Here is a 22,352-nt window from a genome sequence, read left to right as displayed (position 1 = left end):
ATACAGTGTAATTCTGGGGTTTTGCAGGACCAGAAAAGTGTGGACGTTTACTGTAAATTGCTTCCTTTATGTTGGCACCCTTATGTTAGCACCTAACCAGCGATCATGCCACAGTCTTTGACAGTAGTCCCAGCAGATTCCTGGAGTCGTCACCTGGTCTAATACCCAACCCAAGGCAGGGAAACCTGTACCATGCTTGAGGGATGTTTCTCTAACCTTGAGGGAGAGAGGTTCCCTGTTCTTGGTAGCAAGTAGCCATGGTATCTTGCAGTCTCAGGTCAGAGCGGTCTACTGATGTCTAAACTAAATTGACCTTGCTGAAATAAGAAGTCCATTGCTTCTGCCCTCTCCACTACAGAGAATAAATCACTCCTTTCCTTTTTTTTGCAAGAGACTCTTAAACATCTGAAGTTTGCTTTTCTTGAGACTGAACCTCACTCCTTCCAGCCATTCGCTGTGTGTCACCTCTGTAAACTTCCTTGGACTCCCTGCAGAATACTTTCTTCACTGCTCCAACTAAGGCCTTATAAATGCCGAACAAAGTGAGCAGATGAAATCGCACGTTTAGTATTTGCCTCATTTGTACAGTTTGATGATGTTGATTTGTGTTGAGTTTCTAAGATATGCCACAGTTTTTCTTACAAAATCTCTTTCTCAAGTTGTCTTCTAGCCTGTATTTGTTCAGTTAGTTATTCCTTACGTATAACCTTGTCCTTATTGATCTGTCACCATTTTTTCATCAGGCTCTTTCTCCAATTTGTCATGCTCATTCTGAATTTTAATCCCGTCCTACAAAATTTTTGTGGTCTTTTCAGCTTGATACCAGTGACAGAGTCCCTGAAAATGATGAAGGGGGAGGACCAGGATACTCAGTCTGGATAACTTATTTCCTAATTCTGTCATTTATTATGAATTGTTTGGTCTCTATGAAATGCTGTTAGTAAGCTGATGTCCATAGTATCAGTAAGATGTATGTATACCTATTATTTTCTAAGATACATTGTTTATGAAATATTGAACTCTTATGAAAAATTATGAAATGTTGAAGCTGAAGGTGACAAAGAATGGCAAAATACCAGTGTGGATAGGTACTCTGGGTTCAGCCATCTGAGCAATCAGAGTAGTACGGGCTGTTTGTAAGCCTGGAGAGCAGAGAGAGCAGTTAAAGCCTCCAGAAAGGTTAGTCCCCAACTTCAAATTTACATTACTATTTCAAAGATGGTGAATGTTTGCAATTTAATCCGGAGAAACAGCAGCTTGGCTTCTCAAGATAAGAAGATAGTGATTCAATTAGTTAATGTGTGTGCCTACACTTAGAAATACTAGCCTACCTTTTAATGATGTAACACCTTCCTTCACTTCTTCATGTAAGGTAACTTGCAGACTTGTTTCTGCCTGCAGGGTTGGGATGTAAAATGGGATCTTTTAATAATCCCACATGGCAGGACCTGCCTGCTCTGTGTCATCTAGGAAAGCTTGATTTGCTCTTCTGGGCCTGCTCCAGGTCTTGAAGATGGTGCAAGTTGGATTAGGTTTTAACAAGGTAGAATAAGATGAATACATAACAAGACCTGATCCCATCTTTACGTCGTTTGAATGTGCTATAGTTCCAAGCCTACCTGCTTCACCGGCTTTTCAAACTGCTGTTCACATACTGTTGGCTAAAAATGAATGAGGAAAAATACGTTTCCTTACTGGTTGTGCCTGAATTTATGACTATTGAGCCTCCAACTTTCAGTTATGATCTGTCTCATATATGTAATAACACATTTTCTGCAGGTGATGAGGTTTCTGTAACTTGTGATGAACTGCAGGCAGCAGTTTGGTTTATTTTGTAATGCTTCTTTGTGCGTACCTGAAAATGGGTCATTTTTCTCCTGCAAGAATCACAACAGGTATCTCTGCAGGGGGACAGTCAGCAGTTGAACTGCATAGGGAAGGAGAGATGCTGCCGTGAGGTTTACTCTGATTAAACTATTGCTGTAGCTGGAACAAACCTACCCAGATGCTGGCTCTAAGCTTGCCAGGTGAAAATTGTTCCCAGGAATAAATAAAAATGATGATGATGGAGATTGCCTCTTTAACACATGTAGTGGGGGGAATGGAAATTTGTCACATGTGGGTTCTGGTTTGGGGACTGCAGAGATTGTTTCCTCGCATGACCTTTATAACTAGAAGTGTCAGACTTCATCCTGTATGTATCACACTAGCATGGCATTGGATATTAATCCTGATGGAAAAGGATTATGTGATTTTCACAGGCACTGAGATAGATTATCCTTTTTGGCCTGGCTGGAAGGTAGCGAGAGCCTCTTTCTGCAGATGCTGGCGGGGATAGGAGTGTTCCCGGGACAGCGGGTACCAGAATAACCGAGCATGAACAGCACCTCTGACTTGAACTTTCTTTTCACTTTCCATTTGTTTCTGTTGTTCGAATGTGTTGCCTTTGAGGAGTTGCTGCTTTGAGCAGGAGCGGTGGCGTGGATGGCAATGGTACGGGCTTTAAGAAGTCGGTCAGTTAACAAGCTCTTTGAAACACTGAATAAAAATACCTGAAGGAACTTTTGGGATAACATCACATTTAAAAAGAAGCCCTTTTACCTTGTTGCTAGCTGCTGAGTCTAACATTAAAGTTTTTGCCCAATATTTTGATAAATAATATTTTGTCCTTAGGTCTGGACACAACTGACAATTTTGATGTTTTGCAGTATCATGTTAAGCCCTAGTATCTCTGCTGGGTTTCACACTGGATAATAAGAGAACCAGTCATGTTTTTGCTGGTTTGGTACTCACTTCCCACCACTATCTATCCTAGGAACCACATCCCATCCTCTCACCCCATCTAAGTTGCCTCCCTGAATGTTCCCGGTCTGTCCCCGAGAAAATGCTGTTTCCAGGAAGGGGCAGGAATGGTTGCTCTTGCTTGCAAGAAAAAATCAGGTTGCTGCTGCTGCTGTAAGCTATTGTGGCACCATTGCTTCAGGGGCTGAGGGGTCTTGACCACCTGTGTAAAAGGCATTTGCTGTATGAGAGCTGTTCCTCATCTTCTCCAGGGGAGAAGCAGTGGTTTGGGTAAGGTGTTCAGGGGTTGGATCCTGCCCAGTGCTCACCAGCTGCACCAAGCTGTGCTGGAGTAATGATATGGGACAGATCTGCACGGGCTAAACTGGTATCGCTTCAGCCACTTCCTGGGGTATCAATTTACAATAATTGAGCCATCTGAAATACAAATATTTGGGGGTTTGGTTTTTTGTTTTGTTTTAAATTACAATAAAAACTTCAATTGTACAAAAAACCTGCCAGGGAACTAGCTAAACCCGTTGGCTTGCACTGGGACACTGCAGCCTGGGCCCCCTTGCTGAAATCCATATAATTTACATCACTTTTTTCCTTCTTTGGTGTTTACAGACTCAAGCATTAAAAAAATATGTAAGCAAATATAGAAGTTTGAAAATATATATTTTAAGCTCTTCTGTATTTGCCTTCTGACTTCTGAGAAATTTCATATAGAGAGTATTTTCTCAGACCTTCCAGAGAGCAACTTACTTTCCTAAAGTAGGCAAGATCAGTTTCTCCTCAGAAATGTACATTTTCCCCTGGTGCCTTGGCAGGAACTCACGGACTGGACACCTAGCTTTCAGACAGCCAAAGTAAAGAGAAATGAGAAAAAAAATATCTCTCTTCCTCATGCAAAAGCAGAAATGTTTGCACGCTATGTCAGCAGCTTCTGCTCATTAGACCTGCAAACTGCCCAGTGAAAAATGATCTGAAAATAAATGTGCAGTGAGTAATTTTTTTTCCTTCCCTGAGTTATACCTTTAATTAATCTCAATCAGTTTACAAAATCCATTTTTAGTCAGATTTAAAAAGCATGGACTTTGACAAATAAATCTAGTAGCATGTGTACAGTGTTTGTGATTGTTGCTGCTTAAGACCTGTCAGCTACTCAAATGTATCATTCCTAATTGCCCAAGTTTCAATGAATCAAAACACTCTAGTTTTATGTTAAGGTGGTAGTTGAGCCCTTAAATTACTGTATTAGCTTTAAATTGCTTTAGTGCAGTACATGGAGGCATGTCAGTTTAAATTCAAAAGTAATAATTCGAAAAGTTGTCAATAATTGAAGACAGCATACGTAGGCTTATTTATTTTAATCCAGTTAGGCTTGTTCTTTTGATTTGGTTTGTTTTTATTTTTTCCCTGTATTCCTAAATCCCTTGTGGACCTAAAAGACCAGTATGTAAGCAGTCAGTGAAGGTCTATTTACTTCAGTGAAACCCAGGCTCAACTCAGGATATTGCATGCAAGTTACAAACAAAACGAAAACCCAACCCAATGGTAGAAAAGTGAACAAAATTATGTATTTTGTTACAAGAAGTGCAACCATTCCACCTCCCCTGTCTCTGCAGTAGTGCTTTATATTTTATGATACAAGCTTGCTGTGAGCACTCTGCACTTATTGCCTCGTTGTGTTTTGACTTATTGCTATTCCTGGGTTTGTACCCATCGTCCCTGTGTTTATGCAAGTTTGTGTTGCTGCAAAGAAGTGAACAGTAAAAACCCTTTAGCTTTCATTGTGGCAAGTATCTTGAACCAACTTAAGATCTCATGTAATCCCTTCCTTTTTCATTTAGTTAATTCTGTAAAAAAATTTTGAACACAAGTGTACATTTCTTCTCTTAATAGGGACATCTTTGTGACTTCAAGTTGTGTTTTCCAGTAATTTAAAAATATTTGTCTCTCCTTCGTTTTTACACATTTGCTAGCCATACTTCTGTTTGGTGTTTCATATAAAAATTGCTGTGCATAGACTCTGTAACCCCAAAGACCCATATCTCTCACTAATGTATTAATAGCCTTTAAAAAAAAAAAAAAATCACTTTGGGAAATACGAGATTTTCAGAATAATGTAGCTATTATTTACATGGCATGCTACTGGAGGTATATATTTAATGTTCAACAGGCAGTAATTTATTCTCAAAAACTAAGGTAAAGCCAGGTCTATGTGGTGTCGCACTGTTGGGAAGGCTCTCGTTCACATTGGGCATACCAAGAGCCTTAACGCAAACCTTAGAATAGTCAGCAGCCCCTTTCTCAGTTACACTGTGCTGTAAAAATAGTTACCCAGACTAGCAACGAGAAATTTGACCTTATAATGCTCTACACTAAAGCTAATCATTGTTACAATAATCTAGCTTTCTTGCTTTATTCTGTCCCCGGACGGTTGCGTGATAGTGATGACTTTTTAGGGAGATTTTTATTGCATGTGGAAGAATATGAGTCGGATAATACTCAGAGACTGTAGCAAGAAATCTCCTTAAACTCAGGTCTTTACTAATACAGGGACACAGATGGAGAGAGAATTGCTTTGTTTTGGGTGGGAATGAAAAGAGACTGATTTTAACATGGTGGATGTTTATCACTGGAAATGATTTTTTAATTTGTCTCAGAATTCTTACCTGTCCATGAAATAGAATAGACATAATGTAAATAAAAGGTAATAAATATTAAGGCCATGCTATTGCTGAATGACAGTTGATGCTTTCAGTGGATTTTATGTATCCATCAGTGACTACCTGCAAATAATTTATTATAGTACGCCTTCTGAAACTATGAGATTTTTGTTAAGCAACATTCAATTAATGAAACAGCACACCTTAGGCAAAATACCTACAACATGTGCCACTCATTGCTCCCAAAGACTAAAGTCAGTCTCTAAAAATGAGACAAGTGAAAGATAGTTACACGTGGTACCGTGGAATAGCATATTCCTTTCAATTCAAGGGCATTTCATCTCAGGGTGCTCACTACATCAGCTACTTAAATAGGGTATTTATAAGGTTACTTCACTGCGTGACTTACACTACATACTCACTTGCTGAAATAGGCACACAGATCAGAAACCAGTCTAGCAGACTGTCTTTTCTGTAATCAGGGAGTTTGATGTGACTTTTGTGTGGATGTTACCTTCTGTTTCCCGGCTTGGGACCAACAGCTACCACCAAAGTGCAATGGATTGGCGAAGAATCTCTTCTGCTGCTGCTCACGACTAAACCTCTTGCTCTTTGAATCCTTTTATTGCTTCCCCATCTTTTCTGTATTGGTGTTGAGTCTTCTGTCCCTGCTAAGTCCCACATAATCCGAATCTTGTCTTCGGTACATATCTGCTATTATCTCCTGTATCCCTTCTATTTCGTATACCCCTCCCATCTCAACTTCATCATCATCATCATAATGTAACTACCTGATGCCTTCCTGATAGAGCTTTCCAAATTTTGTTTTCCATCTTTAAGCTTATTTCTGAGGGGAACCACTGCCTGTTCTTGCACTTTTTACCTGTGTCATCTCACAGGCAGTCTGTTGTCCTGGGCTGTTTCTCAAGTCTGAAAGCATCAACCCTCTAAATCTCAGCCTGCAAAAGCATAGTCAGATGGAAAATGTTGTGGCCTGAATATCTTTGTTAGTCATATATGTGAATCAGAGCTTTTTGTCCCAGCCATGTGAGCTTCTGGTAGCTTCAGTGGGCTCACTCATGATAGCAAATGCTACATTCAATAGTAGGCATTTGCAGGATCATCCTCTATGATTGTAATCCCTTTTAGATAGGGAGTGTGTCAGCATTTTATAAATGGATGTAAAGATGCGTGTGGCCCATACAAAGTCTCCGTAATCAATGTTGCTCCATCAGTTGATTACAGGAATTTATAGATTGCACTATCGTGATACAACAGTCTGTTTGAGTTTAGTATTTCTGAAGAAAGGATAGGAAGAAAAAAGGGGGAAAGTTGTGTCAAATGTTTCTTGATGTGGTAGCTCTTTCTGTGGATGTAATGTCCATCTGTTTAGAAATACTCTTGACAATAGAGAGATGTCCCCATGGTTTCTTTCCCAAATTCTAACTGCTGCTTATGTCTCAGACTTGTATCTCCCCTGGTCTGCGTATATGATATTTGGGATTTATAAGCATAGAGAACCTTTGCCTGTAAATTCCACCAGGTGTTTCTCTGTGAACTTTTGTGTGAGCATCAAATTGTTGAACTGTTTGACAGATTAAATGAAACAGAGAACGAAGCTCAAAGGACAACAATTCTCCCTTACGCAATCTAGAAAACAATACTATAAAATATTACATCAGCTGCTGGCAGCTGTAGGTTTGCCTGCCTGCTAATTTACTATCGCAAGTGTTCCAGAATCCTTTGTAATCCAGCCATTGCTATTTATATTTGTAATGATTTATTTAAGGACTCTGTACACGTCAGCAAAAAGTCATCAAAAAAAGCAAAATGAAGATTAGTTGGCTGACAGTGCATAGAATAGAGAAAAATAACCCGACAATGGAGTTGAGATAAAGTTTATACACAGTAAATAACTAAAAAAAAAAGGGGGGGGGGGGGGAATAGCTTTATTTTCAACTCATCATATAGGAGCCAGGGCCTCTGATTTTGGCACTAGGCAGTTCCCATCAGAGGCTATTAAGAGCAGGGAAACAGGTGTCTGGTGGCCAGGGAAGGAAATGAGAAGCCGTGACACTTGAATTGAGATCACAGACCTGCTCCTGCCTTTGTGTCTGGAGAAAAGGTATTAACCGCTTGATGCCTCAGTTCCCCTGCTGGCTGCAGTGGCACTCAACTCTCGGCTGTTAGAACTTTTTGCTTATTTATAAGATGTTTTTTTCTATAGAGAACTGTAATGATGCAAGGCAACTTTATTATGTTCTGTGGAAAATGCTAAGTTAAGAAAAAACGATGAAGGATTGTGTAGTGGAGCACAACACTTTTTAGCGTTGAGTCTCTAGGTCATTCTGAAGCAGGGATTTGAGTGGTGTCCCTTAGGAGTTGCTGTTATACATGCTGAAATGATCAATCAAGGATAAAAAATGGACTGTTCTCATCTCATAGATCATTTCACAGTGAAACAGTTAAACTCCTGGCTGCTTTCTGAAAAACAGAGATCTGCATTAATAAGGTGACCTTATCAGAGCCACCCCTGGGGGGAAGGGAGGGAGAAAAAAGGTTGTGGAAAGAAAGTGAATCCTATTGTTAATCTTTTTTCAGGGAGACTTGGATTCCTGAATGCAAATTACTTTATATTTAAATTGTGTGAAAGCACAAAAGGTTCCTGTCTACAATTGACAGTTATTTCATTAGCTGACTCATGGAGCCTTGTAAATGGTTTCTAGTGTTAACTTTCCTTGCATTTGTTTTCTTTGTTCTTAGCATATCTTGCAACGGTGATCATTTTGATTAATGTATTCAATGCTCTGTTTTACTCCCGATTCATGTTTTTTGCAGCAGTCAGCGTTCTGGCCTGGGTAAGGTGAGACTACAAGGTGGCTTTAGTGTTTCTCCAGTAGTGATGATCTGATGGGCTGGCTTCCAGCTGGAGATGAGAGAAGCGTGGAGGCCGCTGTAATGTATTTTGCATGGTAGCGACCCCAAACACAAGTTAAAACAGACTTTCATCATCAGATGTAGGATTGTCTCAGCCACATCCCTCTGTGACAGCAGATGGGCGCTGCATGGGCTCTGTGCTGCTAGAATATTATCTTTGTATCCCTGTGAGCCTCTCAGGGCTAGGTACACTGGCTTTGGGCCTCTGCTGAGATAGGTTTGTGGTTCAGAGTGGTTCACTACATCCCAAAACTAGAGTTTGTGTGCTTGTCTGTTTAAAAAAGCTACCATAGTAATTGAGGTATTAATTCTGGGGGGAAGGAGAATGCGTAGGTTAAAGTTCATCCTATCTTGCCTCAGGCACACCAATACTAGGTGTCTGGTCTACGCTACATATTGAGGAACCAATAACCAGTTTGGGAGAGAATGGTTCTTCCTATCCCTAAATTGATGGGCAATCTCTCCTCTGGATGTCCTGGCCCTCCATTGATCCAAAAGATGAGGATAGATCCTGTCAACCTCACCTACTGAACTAGACTGAACAGCATCATCAAATTTTATGCATCAATGTAAAAAACAGTTATGAAAATTGCTTGATTAGTTGCCCCAGATACATGTCGATATGCAGGCAAGTTGCTGGAGGCCTGCAAGCTCTTAGAATCCTTTCTCTCTTCTTTATTTCTTTTACTCAGCACTACATTTTTGTTCTTTTCAGAACTTTTTTGGCATTTGTTGTTGCAATCAATCTGCCGTTCCCCACTGACGCCTCTTATTGCATTGGTTTTTCAAAATCTTTCATCAGCGCCTCAAGCATTACATTGTTCTTCAATCTGCGTCAAGCTCCTGGTCCTAAAATACAAAGACCTCAGGGGCTGGGGCCTTAGTTTCTTCACAAGTCACTTGTCTCCATTACCCTCCCTGAGAGTCGCAGCTTCAAGAATCTTATCATGGAAAGATCCCAGGACAAAACACTTGAGATACAAAGGCAGAGACTCAGTAATAAAATCAGAAAATGTTCAGGCCTAACCACCTCTATAAAACATCACTTTGAAACTGCTGTTCGTATGCAGGGAATGTGGACTCATCTGAAGCCTCGTGAATATTTTCAAGCTATTTTCCATTTTTATAGGAAATCCAACACAGAAAGGGTTTTCTGAGAAATGTTTGTTTGTGCAAGTAGGAAACTTGGTTTTTTTCAGGTTCAGATCCTTGAATTTTTTTATCCCGATTTTACATGGTCAGCTACAAAAAAAAGGAGGGAAAGGTTTTGAGCATGACTATAAGGGAGGCTCTGAGAGAAAGCAGTGGAAAGGTAGATTATTTTTTGCTTCACAAGTCTAAGTATTTTTCCCTGTTCTCTCTTCTGATTCACAACAACAAATATGAAAGGATTTTTTCAGCCTTTTTTTTGGACTGACTGACTGACTTTTTAGCAGTAGATGTTTAAATTAAAAAAGTGAAAGAGAAAAGCAAGGATAGATAGGAATGAGTATCAGAGAAGCACAACAGTTGATGTGCGCTTGAAACTCAAGGGGAAGGGAATAACAGAATGACTTAACCTACGTCAATTGAAACGAAACAGCATTGTTCATTTTCTTTTAAACTGTATTTTGAAGCAAAAAAATTCAAACAAATATTCTTAGATAAAATTCCATCAAACCGCTTCTTCACACAAAATTTTCACAAAACAAGAGTTTGGTACATAACTGGACAGCTCTTCCAGCTGATCTGGAAAAATTATTCTCATCTCTTTGTCCAGGACAATAACACTGAAAGCATACAGAGGTTCAACATGCAAAATATTAAAGAGAGAAAAAAAATACTTTCTTCTGCTCAATTTTTTGCTTTAAATATTTTTATGCCAAATAGTAGACTTTCTGAACACTATGACAGAGACCTGTTACTTGTGAACAACATTTTCAATGTTTTTGGTTGAGTTTTAGCTTAATGTATGAATCCCATGTCCTTACTGTCACAAAATCTCCATTTTACTGCTTTTGCAATATTGCTGGCATATGTCTCCAGCTGTCTGTTGCTGACATAGAATTGCTTGTGATTATCTGATGCTGAGCTGTTCTGCTCTGGTTTTGTGTTTTTAATCTCTCCAACAATACCTGAATATGTTGTGCAGATCGTGATTATTGGGGCAGAATACAGTCGTCTTTGAAATTTACTGTCCCACATAGAACACTGGAAATTCTTATGATCTTTATATCCAGGTTGAATGTAAACTAGATTTCTTTCTGATTTCATAATTTAACATTGCAGACTGTTGACTTATTGACTATTATGTTAGCATTTTCCAGATTGGCAGACAAATTGCCTTGTAGGAGTGTCTATGTGTATTTATATGTCATCCAAAGGTTAAACTATAGAGTATTTTCTAATTGCCTACAGATAACTTGGTAAATTTTATCACCAGGACCAAAACTTCTAAACTTAAAAGATAAAAATTACATACCGAAACCCATTTTACTTTCCAAGTAAATAAACCACTCGGCAATACTGATTACTGACAGTCTTCCACTGATGTTCATTAAATCGCATCCCAAAGACATAGCTGCCATTTTAGAGGGATTTTTAAGACAGAGGACATTCTAATATTCTTCTTAGACTTCCTAAGCAGGCAGTTTATATTGATCTTGCTATTTCAGCGAGGACCACAATTAAAAAACCCCAAAACATAAAACAAATAAAATGGGGCATTCATATGTAAACATTTTTTTTTCCACTTCCAATTGTCTTCAAATCTGAAGGTGTAAAAAACCAAAACCCCAAGCAAGCCAAAACATGTGATGCACTGTAAGAGCAGCAAGTACGGTCACTGAGAATATTTTGTCAGAGGAAACATAACCTTGGAGCTATTTGAGGCATTTAAGAGTAAGTGTAATTATTAATTACATTTCTTACTTCCCACTTCAGCAACTTTTTTCTCTCCGTAATACAGAGCCCTAAATAAATTACAGAGGAATAACAAGTTTCCTGCAAATCAGCTGATTTACAGTAAGTGCCCATGTATGTGCTTTTACAATTGGTAAACATGAGTTAATGCAAAGTAGTTTGCTCTCAGCGGAAGAAATATGTTACCCTGCAATAACTTGGTCACCTGCTGTGCTTTTACCTTTACAAGTGATCAGTAAGAAGTCAACTGGAGTATAATACATTGAGCCTGAGAATGGGAGACACATGCATTCCTTTCCTGGGGGTTTTGACTCGAGGAAATTGTGTGCGTCTAGATGAAGAAAAGGATTTTTACAACTGGAGATGCAGAGTGGGGGTCTGAACCCCTTCAGCCAGATGGGGGAACCAAAGCCAGGCATCTCACTTGCCAGGCAAGAGCCCCAGCAAAGAGGTTATCGACAAAAGATGGGAGACATCACTGTGGTGTCCTCCTGGTCTTGCTGGCTGATTTTAAAGGAAATCTCTCTCGGCCTGTATTTTGAAAGGAGGTTTACATATATCTACCTTCAGGTGAGAATTTCAGGCTGTTAAAGTAAGAAGATGGAGGTATCCTCTTCCAGTCTTTGCTCCAGAGGAGGATGGGAGTTACAGTGCTCTGTGCTCCACGGTTTCAGCCGATGGGATTTTGGCAGCTTCCACGCTGAGCACAGATGGTATTTGAGATCTTGTTCCGAGACAGCCCTGCAGGGTAAGCAATAACTCTGTGGGATTTCTTGGACTGTAAAGCTGCATGTAGGTATTTGAGGTCCACCACAGTCCTTTCTAGGTCCAACCTCTGAGTCCATTTCACAACGTGAGGTGTGAGCAAGACTGGTTATTGTCCTTGTTCTTTTTGATGAACAGATTTTTTTAAAAACAATACTGTGATAGTGGTCAGGAGTGATTTCAGTGAGTTTTGGGAAGACCATGGAAAATCAAAATATTTGTGTCACACATGGTGTGTAAAATCAGTGAAATGTTTCCGTGGGCAGTAGCTGATCACGAAGGTATATATAGAAGCCTCAGTATAATGAAATTGCTCTCTCCCCTTTTTGTTAAATTATAATTGGTGTCCTTGTTAGTAATCACACTGTGGGATTAAAGACTGCCTTGCCCTTGGAGACTGAGTATGCCTTTCATTGTAGAGATAGTCCCTCCAGGTCAGAGGCAAGGCAGATAATGGTGTCTGCTGAACTGTCCTTACTTGCTAAGAAATGTGTCGATTCAACACTTTTCATAGGTGAAAATTTATCTAAACCATTATTAGCTTACTTCCCAACCAGTTAACTATTTGAAGCAGTATCTTGAGCTACTACACTGTGCTGCTTCTGTTTTAGACCTTAAACAAAATTTAGACTTCCTTTGCTCTGTGGTCTTTTCTCTCTCGTGTTTTTGGATAAAAACCGTAGGTATGCTTTATATTTATGTTCACTAAATACTGTGATATATTCTCAGTAGTGCCACCTTTTGCTTGTAATGTAATCCCTGTTGTCTCCCCACCTATCTTAACTTTTCTATTTTATTACCTCTTACATGTACTCGTAAATAAAAAGGGAGAGAATTTGGAATATATAGGCCATTTGGATGAAATTCTGTGTGTATCATATCAGAGAATTTGAAAGATTATGGAAATACTTACAGCTCCCAAAGAGTCAATCTATACACCAAGGCTGAGTTTAGGGATGGACATAAGCCCTGTTTACTCTAGCTGTTCTGGAAAGACTGGTTTTGCGATATTTTCTGTCCTCAGAATAGTAAAACTAGTTAAGATGAATTTAGCGAAGTTGTCGTACGCTGCAGTGCCCCAGATGGTTTCTTATTTTCATTGACATTTTTTCATCAGTTTGGACTGTGTAGTATCTGCAGTGTATGTTCAAAATACTGGATTGCTGTGTTTTTGCATACAAACCTTATAAAGGAAAAGAAATACCAGGCTGTGTGTACAAGCCTCAAAATTTGATTATATGCAGGATCTAATCTTAATATCACAGCATCCTCACTGAAAAGTGTTTCAAGAACATTCCAATTCATATTCTGAATGGTATGTTTCTCTGCAGTTATCTTGCAGAATTCTTATTGCGACCAGGAGAATATCAGTATATTGAACTGAATAAAAATGTATACATTAAATTGCTTATTCAAATGCCCAGCTTTGATGTTTGTAGAGAATTTAAGCAGGAGGCAATATAACCTGAGCTTTGTTTTATTGATACAAGAGGCTAATGTGAGTTACAAAACAGGAAAGAATGAGAAGTTGTACAATATTCTGGAAATGTGAAAAAAATGCAGATTTCAGTTATTAGCTTTCACAGCTGTATTTGCATAGAAATATACTAACGGCTGGATGGCATTTCATGCATGAACTTGATAGAGCATCCTTAAACATATTCATGTTAGAAGAGTACTTAAAGGGAACCTCGAACTCAAAAATTCCCGTCTTTGTTTAAAAAACCAAACCTATACTTTCCCTAGGGTATTCTAGTACAAGATATTTCTTTATGAAACAAAGCTTTCTTTGTTATGAGGAATACTGTCACAGCCTATGAAGGGCCTTCCTTTCTGATCACACTTTAAAAAAGATCCTGATTCCCCTGCATGTTAAATATTATTGCACAATAGATGTTGCTCAGGCTTTTGTGGGAAATACTAGAAAAGCATGAAGCCCCTTGAGGTTTCAAACACCGCTTGGGTTATCAGTTTCCTACGCCATTTTCTATTTTGAGGGAACACCTTCCTTGTAAGCGGGGCAAAGATAAGTGCCAGTTTTCTATGCTGTGTGAGATAAAAGGAGTTACTCTTCCTGGAAGAACTAGATGAATTCCTGGTGGGGTCTATCACAGTTATCCGGTGATGGAATGAATTTTTGGGAGCTGGGTGACAGCAACTCCTTCTAGTTAACATTTGCTTGTTGTGTGTGGGGGTTTGTTTTTTTTTTTTTTTAATTTGCCTACTAGCACAGACCAGGTGCAACTTCATTTGTTACTCACAAATGATAAAGATATCTGGTTTTAGTAAGAGTGGAGAGGTTCACAGAGTATAGTGAATTTTTTTATATCAGTGAGCACTTGCACTTTCAGTATCCAGCAGTTTCAGCATTCAGTTTGCCAACCGTGAAGAATTATGTTATTTTAATTTAAATGTGTTTATTAACAAGACATAGCTCAGAAAGGCACTTTTCTGAAATATTCTGAGGATTATTCCTGCTCCGTTATCTCCCATTCACCTTCCACAACAGGATTTTACGTGCTCACATTAGTTGATGTTCTTCAGAAAGGCTGCTGGTCCATCTCAGATTGTGACTTGCATTAGAAGCAGAAAACTCTTCCTTCTCTTCTGAAGTGGTGAGATGTGAGCACTAATTCCTGGGAATATTTACTAAAAACTCACTTTATACTGAAATATAGCCGGCCCTGAAAGGGATTAGAAAGAGTATGACAAGAGTATGAATTAAAAAGCACTGGGGTGTGAAAACATATCTCTTTAAGCAGTTTTGACTGCCCTCACTTACGCAATCTCATTTCTGCTGCTGCTGATTGCCAAGAACCTTCCAAACCAGAAAGAACCACCTCTAGATCCTGTCCAGCCTCCCGCTAAAATCAGACTTCTGAAGGAAAGTGGAAGTGTGAACATGTGGAGGTACCATTCCGGAAAAAATGTAGTCAGTAGTAGTTGACCTCCCTTTCTACTGCGCACATCTCACATTACATATGTGAACCTCTCAAGCAGAATAGGTCTATACAGAAAAGGGCTGCAGGATCGTTTTCCCTGACAGTATGAGATATAAATGCTGGTTCAAGACAGAACAGCGCTGTACGGACGTGAGAGTAGAAAACCAAAATGGAAATACTATGAAAAAGGGTCATTAATATCGGCTTACCCAGAAGCTCTGTCTAAAGCATAACATAATCACGGGCAGTGTCTAGTAATGATATTTTACACTGAAGACCAAAGGTTACAAAAAGACTTTAGTCCTTGCCAAATGAAAGTCACTTTGTCATCTAGGGTACAGAAGGAATCAAATTCTTGCAGTGGTGCAAAATCTATGTATGTAAAGCTACTTTTAGAGTCATATTAGTACAAAGTCTGTCAAAAGCCAGGGAAAAGTCTGGTTTAAAAAAGGAAAGGGAGATCTCAAATAAAATTTCCAGATAGAGTGAAAATATACAGGCTGAAGCCTTCAGTGGATGGTAGTAGCAATAAAGATCATTTGGGCTGCAACAGCAATATTGTCTTCTTGATGCTCTTGAAGACGGTGGCAGTGATACCAAAAGGACATGTTTTAAAGGTGAGTCCATGCACGAGGCAGCTCAAAGAAAATGTCTTTCCTACTTCCCTCTCAGAGAAGAAGTTTACGGCATGGAAAACAGCATACTGCCTGAGTACAGAAGATGGTATTTAGCAAGATTTTGAATGGTATACAGCAGGGTGGGAGCTGAAAGTCACGACAATTTGAGAGTCATTTGCAGCTCCCAGACAACCCAGCTTCTGGCTCCCACTGAGCAAAGGACTGGGTGAGAGTGGGGAGAATTACTGCCTCACACCGAGGCAAGATAGCGCCGACTGGCAGCGCCTCCCGATTCCTGTTGACTTTCTGTGGGCACGTTTAACCTGTAATTTGGAAAAGGAAAATACAGTCTGGCACACATTCTTGAAGGGTTGCCAGTCCCAGATCTATCCATGCAGAGCCTGCCAGAATGGGGAAGATAAGTATCTTACAGACCAGTATCCACAGCAACAGACACTGGAATTTTATCTTTTCAATACATATAAAAACCCAAAGAAAATAATCACTTTCTCATTTTCCAGTTTTATAATAGTAATAATGACCTTTAGGTCAGGAATTTTCAGCAGTTAATGACTGTCTGGCTTTTTCTTTGGCCCTTGGTTTTTCCAGCCAGTCATTAACAGCGAGGAAAGTGCCTTCTCCAGTGGTCACTTCGGCTTAATCATTACCTTTTCATGCTACAGAATATACCAGCTGGGAAATAAGTGTCTCCTATGCGAATGGATCCATAAAGTGTTCCTTAGGTTTCATTTCTTTGAAAGAATATTCTGTTAGGACGTGTGAGTTTAATGTAAAAGATGATTGAGTATTATCCTCAGCCCCAAGAAAGGTTAGATCACTCTCAGGAATTGGGACTAAATAGCTTTGCAGTGATGCCTTTCCTCTTCTGAGGATGGTTTAAGGCCATAGATTTCAAAAGATTAAATCTTAAGAATTTATCTATGTAATCTAGGTTCCCATACTATTCTCTTGGTACTGGAGTGCTTCGGAAATTGTATGTGGACACAAATATTTTCTCGTCCATCTTCTAGGATCATACAGGACCTGGACCTCTTTTTTTGTTTGTTTGAATTTTATATGTCATCATTGTGACGCTGAAAGCAGAGCGTGGCAACAGTGTCTTGAGAGTTAAAAATTATTTAAAAATCTAAAGGGGAACAACCCTCTGGAATGCCTGCCCTGCTCTGTCTAGCTAGCAGATCCCCCCATTCCAACCACTCACTCTATCTCAAAACACCTAGAAGCTGTATATGACTTTGTTCAGAGCAAGATTCATTTACACCTGGAAATGACTTTATCTTGCACTTTATCATAAGATAAAAAATGAGACACTATGGAATGGAGGTATCTTCTGACACCCTATTGATCATATTCTTGGTAAAAATTAACCAGATTGTGAGTAGATTGTATGCATGTACGTACATAAACCTTTGAGCAGCCTTCAGTTCTTGTGCGTTGTTATTTGAGTTATTCTTTAAGCTTTATGACTTTAAATGCCATTGTTAAAATACAGTGTTACCTAAAAAAATTATGACTGTGTCTTTCCTTCAGGGCATATATGAGCTTGAAAACAATTGTGTAAGAAATGCACTACTTGGAGGATAAAAAAATTCACAAGAAAACAATAGTTTTCTAAACCGCATACTGAATGTGTAGGGATTCCTAGCAGTAGTCCAGTGTACTGTTACTGCTGAGTAGTCAGGTAGTAGTGAAGCACCTCCACTTGAACGGTAAAAGAAAATGGGAATTTCTTCATCAGTAGATTTAAAATCAATATGGTGTCCCTTGAGGGTTTAGTATTAAACATAGAAGTAATATGACTGATGAGCCTAATTTTAATGTGTTGCTGTGAAAGAGATTTAGCACCTGCATAACTATTACTGGTACTATTAGCTTTTCACTTTGTATCTTTAAGGGAAAACACAGAGTGCACATCAAAGCAGCAGGCATCAGCTTTTGCTTTAACACTTTTTTTTACTTTTCAAGAAAAATAACAGCAGCAAAATATAGGTAGTGTTCCAGGAAACAGCCACTCACAAGTCCCACAAGGGCTGGGACCATGCTTTGTGGTTTCCTGACTCTTGGAGCGACACTTTTACTTTTTAAGCTGAGGCTTCATTTGTATTTTGAAAGTTTGACAATCTACTTCTCAGCAGGGTTGTGTTGTTCCTAAAAGGCTGGAATTGCTAGAGGATTTGAATCTGGTGAGGATCCAGTAATTCCCTTAACAGTGAGTTTTAAAATCTACACCTTTAAAACAGCTCTACATCTCTAAACCTCAAGCTAACCTCAGTGTTAAAACAGCTGGCTAACCATTAGTAGAAATGGGAAAGGTCCAAAAGAAAGGCGTGACAATACTTGTGTTTCATTCTGTGCTCAAATGGATCTTTTCCTCAGCTTCACAGCTAACCAGTGCAGATTATTTATAGATGTTAAAGCCAGAAATTAACACTGTTCCTTGTAGGCAGACGAGATATGTATGGGATCATTATTAATTCTTTAGCATTATAATGCCTTCTGGCTCAATGTGTGTGCCAGGGACCAAGTGTAAACACGCATTTATCATCCCGACCCTTAATCTGTTCCCAAAAACGTCCTTCAGTGGAGAACTGTGAAACAGCCTTTCTAAAAGATTTGAGACCTTTTTTCGCTGCTGATACAAAGATCAAAGATCTTTACAGCCTTTGCTGTAATTGAACCTTCAAATGTGAAATGTTGCAAATACCAGCCTAGTGTTCCTTTTCCAAAAAACCCCCAAACCCAAACAACCCCCCCTCGTGACGCTAGTTGCCTTCACATGAGGTCTTTCAGTTTTCTTTCACTGGGGCAAATTACCCAGGCCTCCTTGGTACCTGAAGAGATCTTTCCCCTTCTAAGTCAACGCAATTTTTGAGTCCTTAGCTTCTCTTCATTTCCCCTCTTATTTCCAGTTTCTCTATTTCTCTGTGTTCCTTTCCCTCGACAGCAGTCTTAGATGTTGCTAATAGAATTCAGCTGCAGAGGAAATACAATCCCGGTAAGAGTCAGTGTACCAAATCCCTCACTAGCCACTGAACTTAGTGGGACAAAATTGTCCTTCACGTAATTTTAACAGTGTCCACAGAGTAATTCCAGCTATCAGTATGTCCTGTTGTCTTTCTGCAGCTCCATCTACCTCCACTGTAACACGAGGTAGAGGAGATAGGAGCGCTACAGCAGCTGTTATTGTTTGATCAGCAACACAATCTTTGCTGGAATTTCATTTCCCTTGCAGCCTAGCTACTAGAATACATTTGTCATCCATACTTTGTAGCAGACTTATATTTGCCTGTAATTACATACCAGTCTGGCAATACTTTATTGTTAACATAAAGTACTGCCATTTAATTCCCCAATCTTAAACTGAAGTATTTGCAAAACTCTGTAATTGCTAAAATAATAAAGCTGCCATTATTGTATGGGAAGTTTACAGCTTGTTACTGAAATATTTACATCAGCTTAACTATACCTGTATGCATTCCTTGTGTTTTCATGTGTTGCTTAAGAGACACAGACCTCTCCTGGGCATAACTGTAAGTTTCTGATACTTTTACAGAATGGCTGAGGTTGGAAGGGACCTCGGGAGGTCACTTTGTCCAGTACCCTGCTCAAGCAGGGTCACCAGGAGCAGGTTGCCCAGGACCGTGTCCAGATGGCTTTTTAGTTATCTCCAGGGATGGGAACTCCACAAGCTTTCTGGGCAGCCTGTGCCAGTGCTCAGTCAAAACTTTACTTCAGGTTTTCCAGCGTGTGGTCTGTTCCCACGTACTAAGAAGTCTATAAAAGATAGCTAGGAAAAACAAGTTTGGTGTGGTTAAACTCAGTGTAATGGGTACAGATCATACTGCAAACACTTGGAGATATGCAAACCAGAAAAGACAATACATTTTGGTTTCATTTTGTGTTGGCGTTTTGCGAACAGAAAACCAGTGATGCCCCTCTCTTGTATATTACTCATTCTGCAATTTTTTTTTTTTTTTTGCCTTTAAATAAGTCTCCACATATTATTCTGTTCCTAAGACTGGCTGGATAAAACAGACCTCAGCACTAGAAACACGGGTAAGAGTTTGCTGTGAACCATAAGCAATGTTGCCACACTATTTTTCTCATACAGGAAGCTCAAAACGCCCATACTCAGTATGGAAGCATCTCCAAAAGCTTGGGAATTTGTGCCAAAAATGGCACGGTCTCCAACCTTTGTCCTTGGGCACCTGCACAGCATTTCTCAACTCTCTGTGCCGTTTCGGGGGAGGGCAGGGAAGCTCTGTGTTCCTCCAGCAATCACCACTGAGTGCAGGTAGTTGTGCGTTACCCTGAAGACCTTCAGGTAAAAACCGATCTTCAGATTCCGTCGATACTTGGTAGATGAGCACGGGGTCCTGCGTTGCGTTGTTCGGCCACCAAGGATCTGCTCTCCTCCCCTCGCGTGCCCATAGCCTCCCTCGGCTCCCCCCTACCCCTTCTCTCTGCGCTGCCCCGGCCCAGGAGCAGACCTCCCCGGGTGCCACCTCCACAGACCCGGGAGGCGGCCTGTTTCTCTGGAACAGGCGTTAAGGCGTGTTCAACGCGGGAAAAGAGCTTCCCGGGGCCTTTGCTGGGGACGAGCTTGAGCAAGGGAGCCCGGGCCCCGGCCGAGGAGGCTGCGGGGCGGGAGCCCTCCCTTCCCACACAGGTGCTTGGCGAGCACGGCCTGACGCCCCGCCCGGCCGTACCCTCGAAAGCCTCTGGGACGGAGGCACCTGCCCGCCCCGCCGCCCTCCGCGGCGGAGGTGTGAGGCCGCTCCCGGGGAGCCGGGGCAGGCCCGGGCCTGCCGGGCGGCGAGGTTGAGGCGAGCCCGCGCCCCGCGGAGGGTGAGGCCGCCGGAAGGGGTGTGTTTCCTCATGGGCCCGAGGCGGGGGAGCCGGGGGGGGGGGCTGCTCCTCCCGCGGCCCGCCGCCCGCCGCCGCCCGGCCCCGTCCCCGTCCCCCACCCGCCCCTTCGCGGCGCGGCAACCCGACTCGCGTCGCTCCGCGTTGGATTGCTCGTGCCTGCCCGGAGCTGGCGGCCGCCCGGCTGGCGGCGCGGCCAGGCGAGCTCAGCCGAGCGCAGAGGCGGATTTTGAGGAACAATAACAGAGCGGGGAGCGCGGGACCGGCGCGGCCGCCCCGCCCGCCGCACCATGTACGCCTTTGTGCGGTTCCTGGAGGACAACGTCTGCTACGCGCTGCCCGTGTCCTGCGTGCAGGACTTCAGCCCCACGTCCCAGCTCGACTTCGACAACCAGAAGGTCTACACGGTCTACCGCAACCCCGAGGAGGCGGAGGAGGACGACGAGAGCCCCGGCGAGTGGGGAGACCGCCTGCTGCTCCACAAGGCCCAGATCCTGGCGCTGGCAGGTGAGGGCGGGCCGGGCCGGGCCGCGGGGGAAGGTGGGGTGGGGCGGGCCGGGGGAAGCCCCAAATGCCGCCCCCTCCCCGCTGAGGGGGGGGAGGGAGGGAGGGAGAGAGGGAGAAGGAGGGGGAGGGGAGGGGGCGGCATCGCGCCGACACATGCTCAGAGCCCGGGCGGCACATGGCGGGCGGGGGGCGCGGTGAGGCGGGAGGACGGAGGGCGCGGGGTGCGGGTTGGGGGGGGGGCACCCCTTCCCATCCCACCCCCTCCCGGGGCACGGTGGGGCCTGAGCAGAGCGGCCACGGGCCCGGGAAGGGCTGGGGGGGGGGTGGGGGTGGCGTGGGGGGGGTCCCACGGGGCGGCTGCTGCCGGGCGGGCAGCGCCGCGTTCCTGCGTGAACTGTGAGGCGTGGTGCTCCTCCGGAGGGGTTTCCGAAATAACCGTGAGCCCACCCGCAGTAGTTAGTACCCATCGTTACACTGCGGCGGGGGGGGGGGAATCAGAAACTTCAAAAAAAAAAAAAAAGTTGAGGTTTTCATACGCACTGTATTTATAGTGCATGGAGTCATTTATATACCTTTGCAGTTTGGCAGTATGTTGCCAAATTAAGAGAGGTACTGGTTTGCGTCCGCTTTGTTAGTTTAAGTGACTTCACAAATTGGAAGGCAAGAGTGGAACCAGACCTTTAGGTATTACGCTTGTTAAGCTTGGTTTTGCTACATTTGGTTTCATGTTTAACTTACGAACATCTCTCTAGCTAAGAGGACCAATTAAAGTGTGTATTAATAAACCCACCCACATTTTGGCCATTTAAATGAGTTCAGCCCTTGTGAGAGAGTACTTCTGCTATGTGTGTCCCCACATCACAGCTCTTTGGCAGCATGTTGCCTTGAAGACTTTCCCTAGTTTTCTTGCAGCCACAGAAAACACCCTGCTGTAGTCAGAGTTGACATAGAAAGGAAGTTTGATGTTGTGTGTTGTTTGTAGCAAATTACTGGCTGGCGTGGACTTGCCCAATAGGCTGTTGAAAGACGGCGATGACTGTTTGAAATGTCAGTCTGGGTAGCAGAGAGGACATTGGGTTCTGATCCTGACTTTTCTGCTCGGGGAGAAATACTGGTTGGCTGTTTCCCCAAACGTGGAATGGGCTTAAAAAACTCTGCTGTCTAGTATCAAGTTCTGAGAAGGTAACGCTGACTTCTGATCTCTAAACAGAGTAACTTGGTGTTAAAGTCATGTAAAAGTAGTATTTTTTAATTTTATTTTTATCTTTGAAAATAACAGTTCCTAAACCAGTTCAGCCTGGTGGTGGTCCATTTGGTCCCTGACTCAGGCAGTGACTTTTACC

The 22,352-nt window shown here is 41.9% G+C and overlaps 1 protein-coding gene across 8 annotated transcripts in view; it reads left to right on the top strand.

Annotated features, from left to right (window-relative positions):
- Window positions 1-22,352, top strand: part of LOC128147873 (BEN domain-containing protein 5) — a 980,343-nt gene that overhangs the window by 562,840 nt on the left and 395,151 nt on the right. The window contains exon 1 of one of the 8 annotated variants that reach the window (XM_052801055.1): window positions 20,585-21,009. The exons of 6 other annotated variants lie outside the window; for them this stretch is intronic. In XM_052801055.1, coding sequence (XP_052657015.1) covers window positions 20,793-21,009 — 217 coding nt within the window. In that variant the 5' untranslated portion in view covers window positions 20,585-20,792. Of the gene's footprint in view, window positions 1-20,584; window positions 21,010-22,352 lie in introns of those variants that run through there. One more of the 8 variants, XM_052801056.1, reaches the window with a different exon arrangement.

The sequence above is a fragment of the Harpia harpyja genome, chromosome 11 (assembly GCF_026419915.1).
Source record: "Harpia harpyja isolate bHarHar1 chromosome 11, bHarHar1 primary haplotype, whole genome shotgun sequence".
NCBI classification, from domain to species: Eukaryota; Metazoa; Chordata; class Aves; order Accipitriformes; family Accipitridae; genus Harpia; species Harpia harpyja.
The sequence above is the reverse complement of the archived record's forward strand: the minus strand, read 5'-3'. Positions and strand labels throughout refer to the sequence as shown.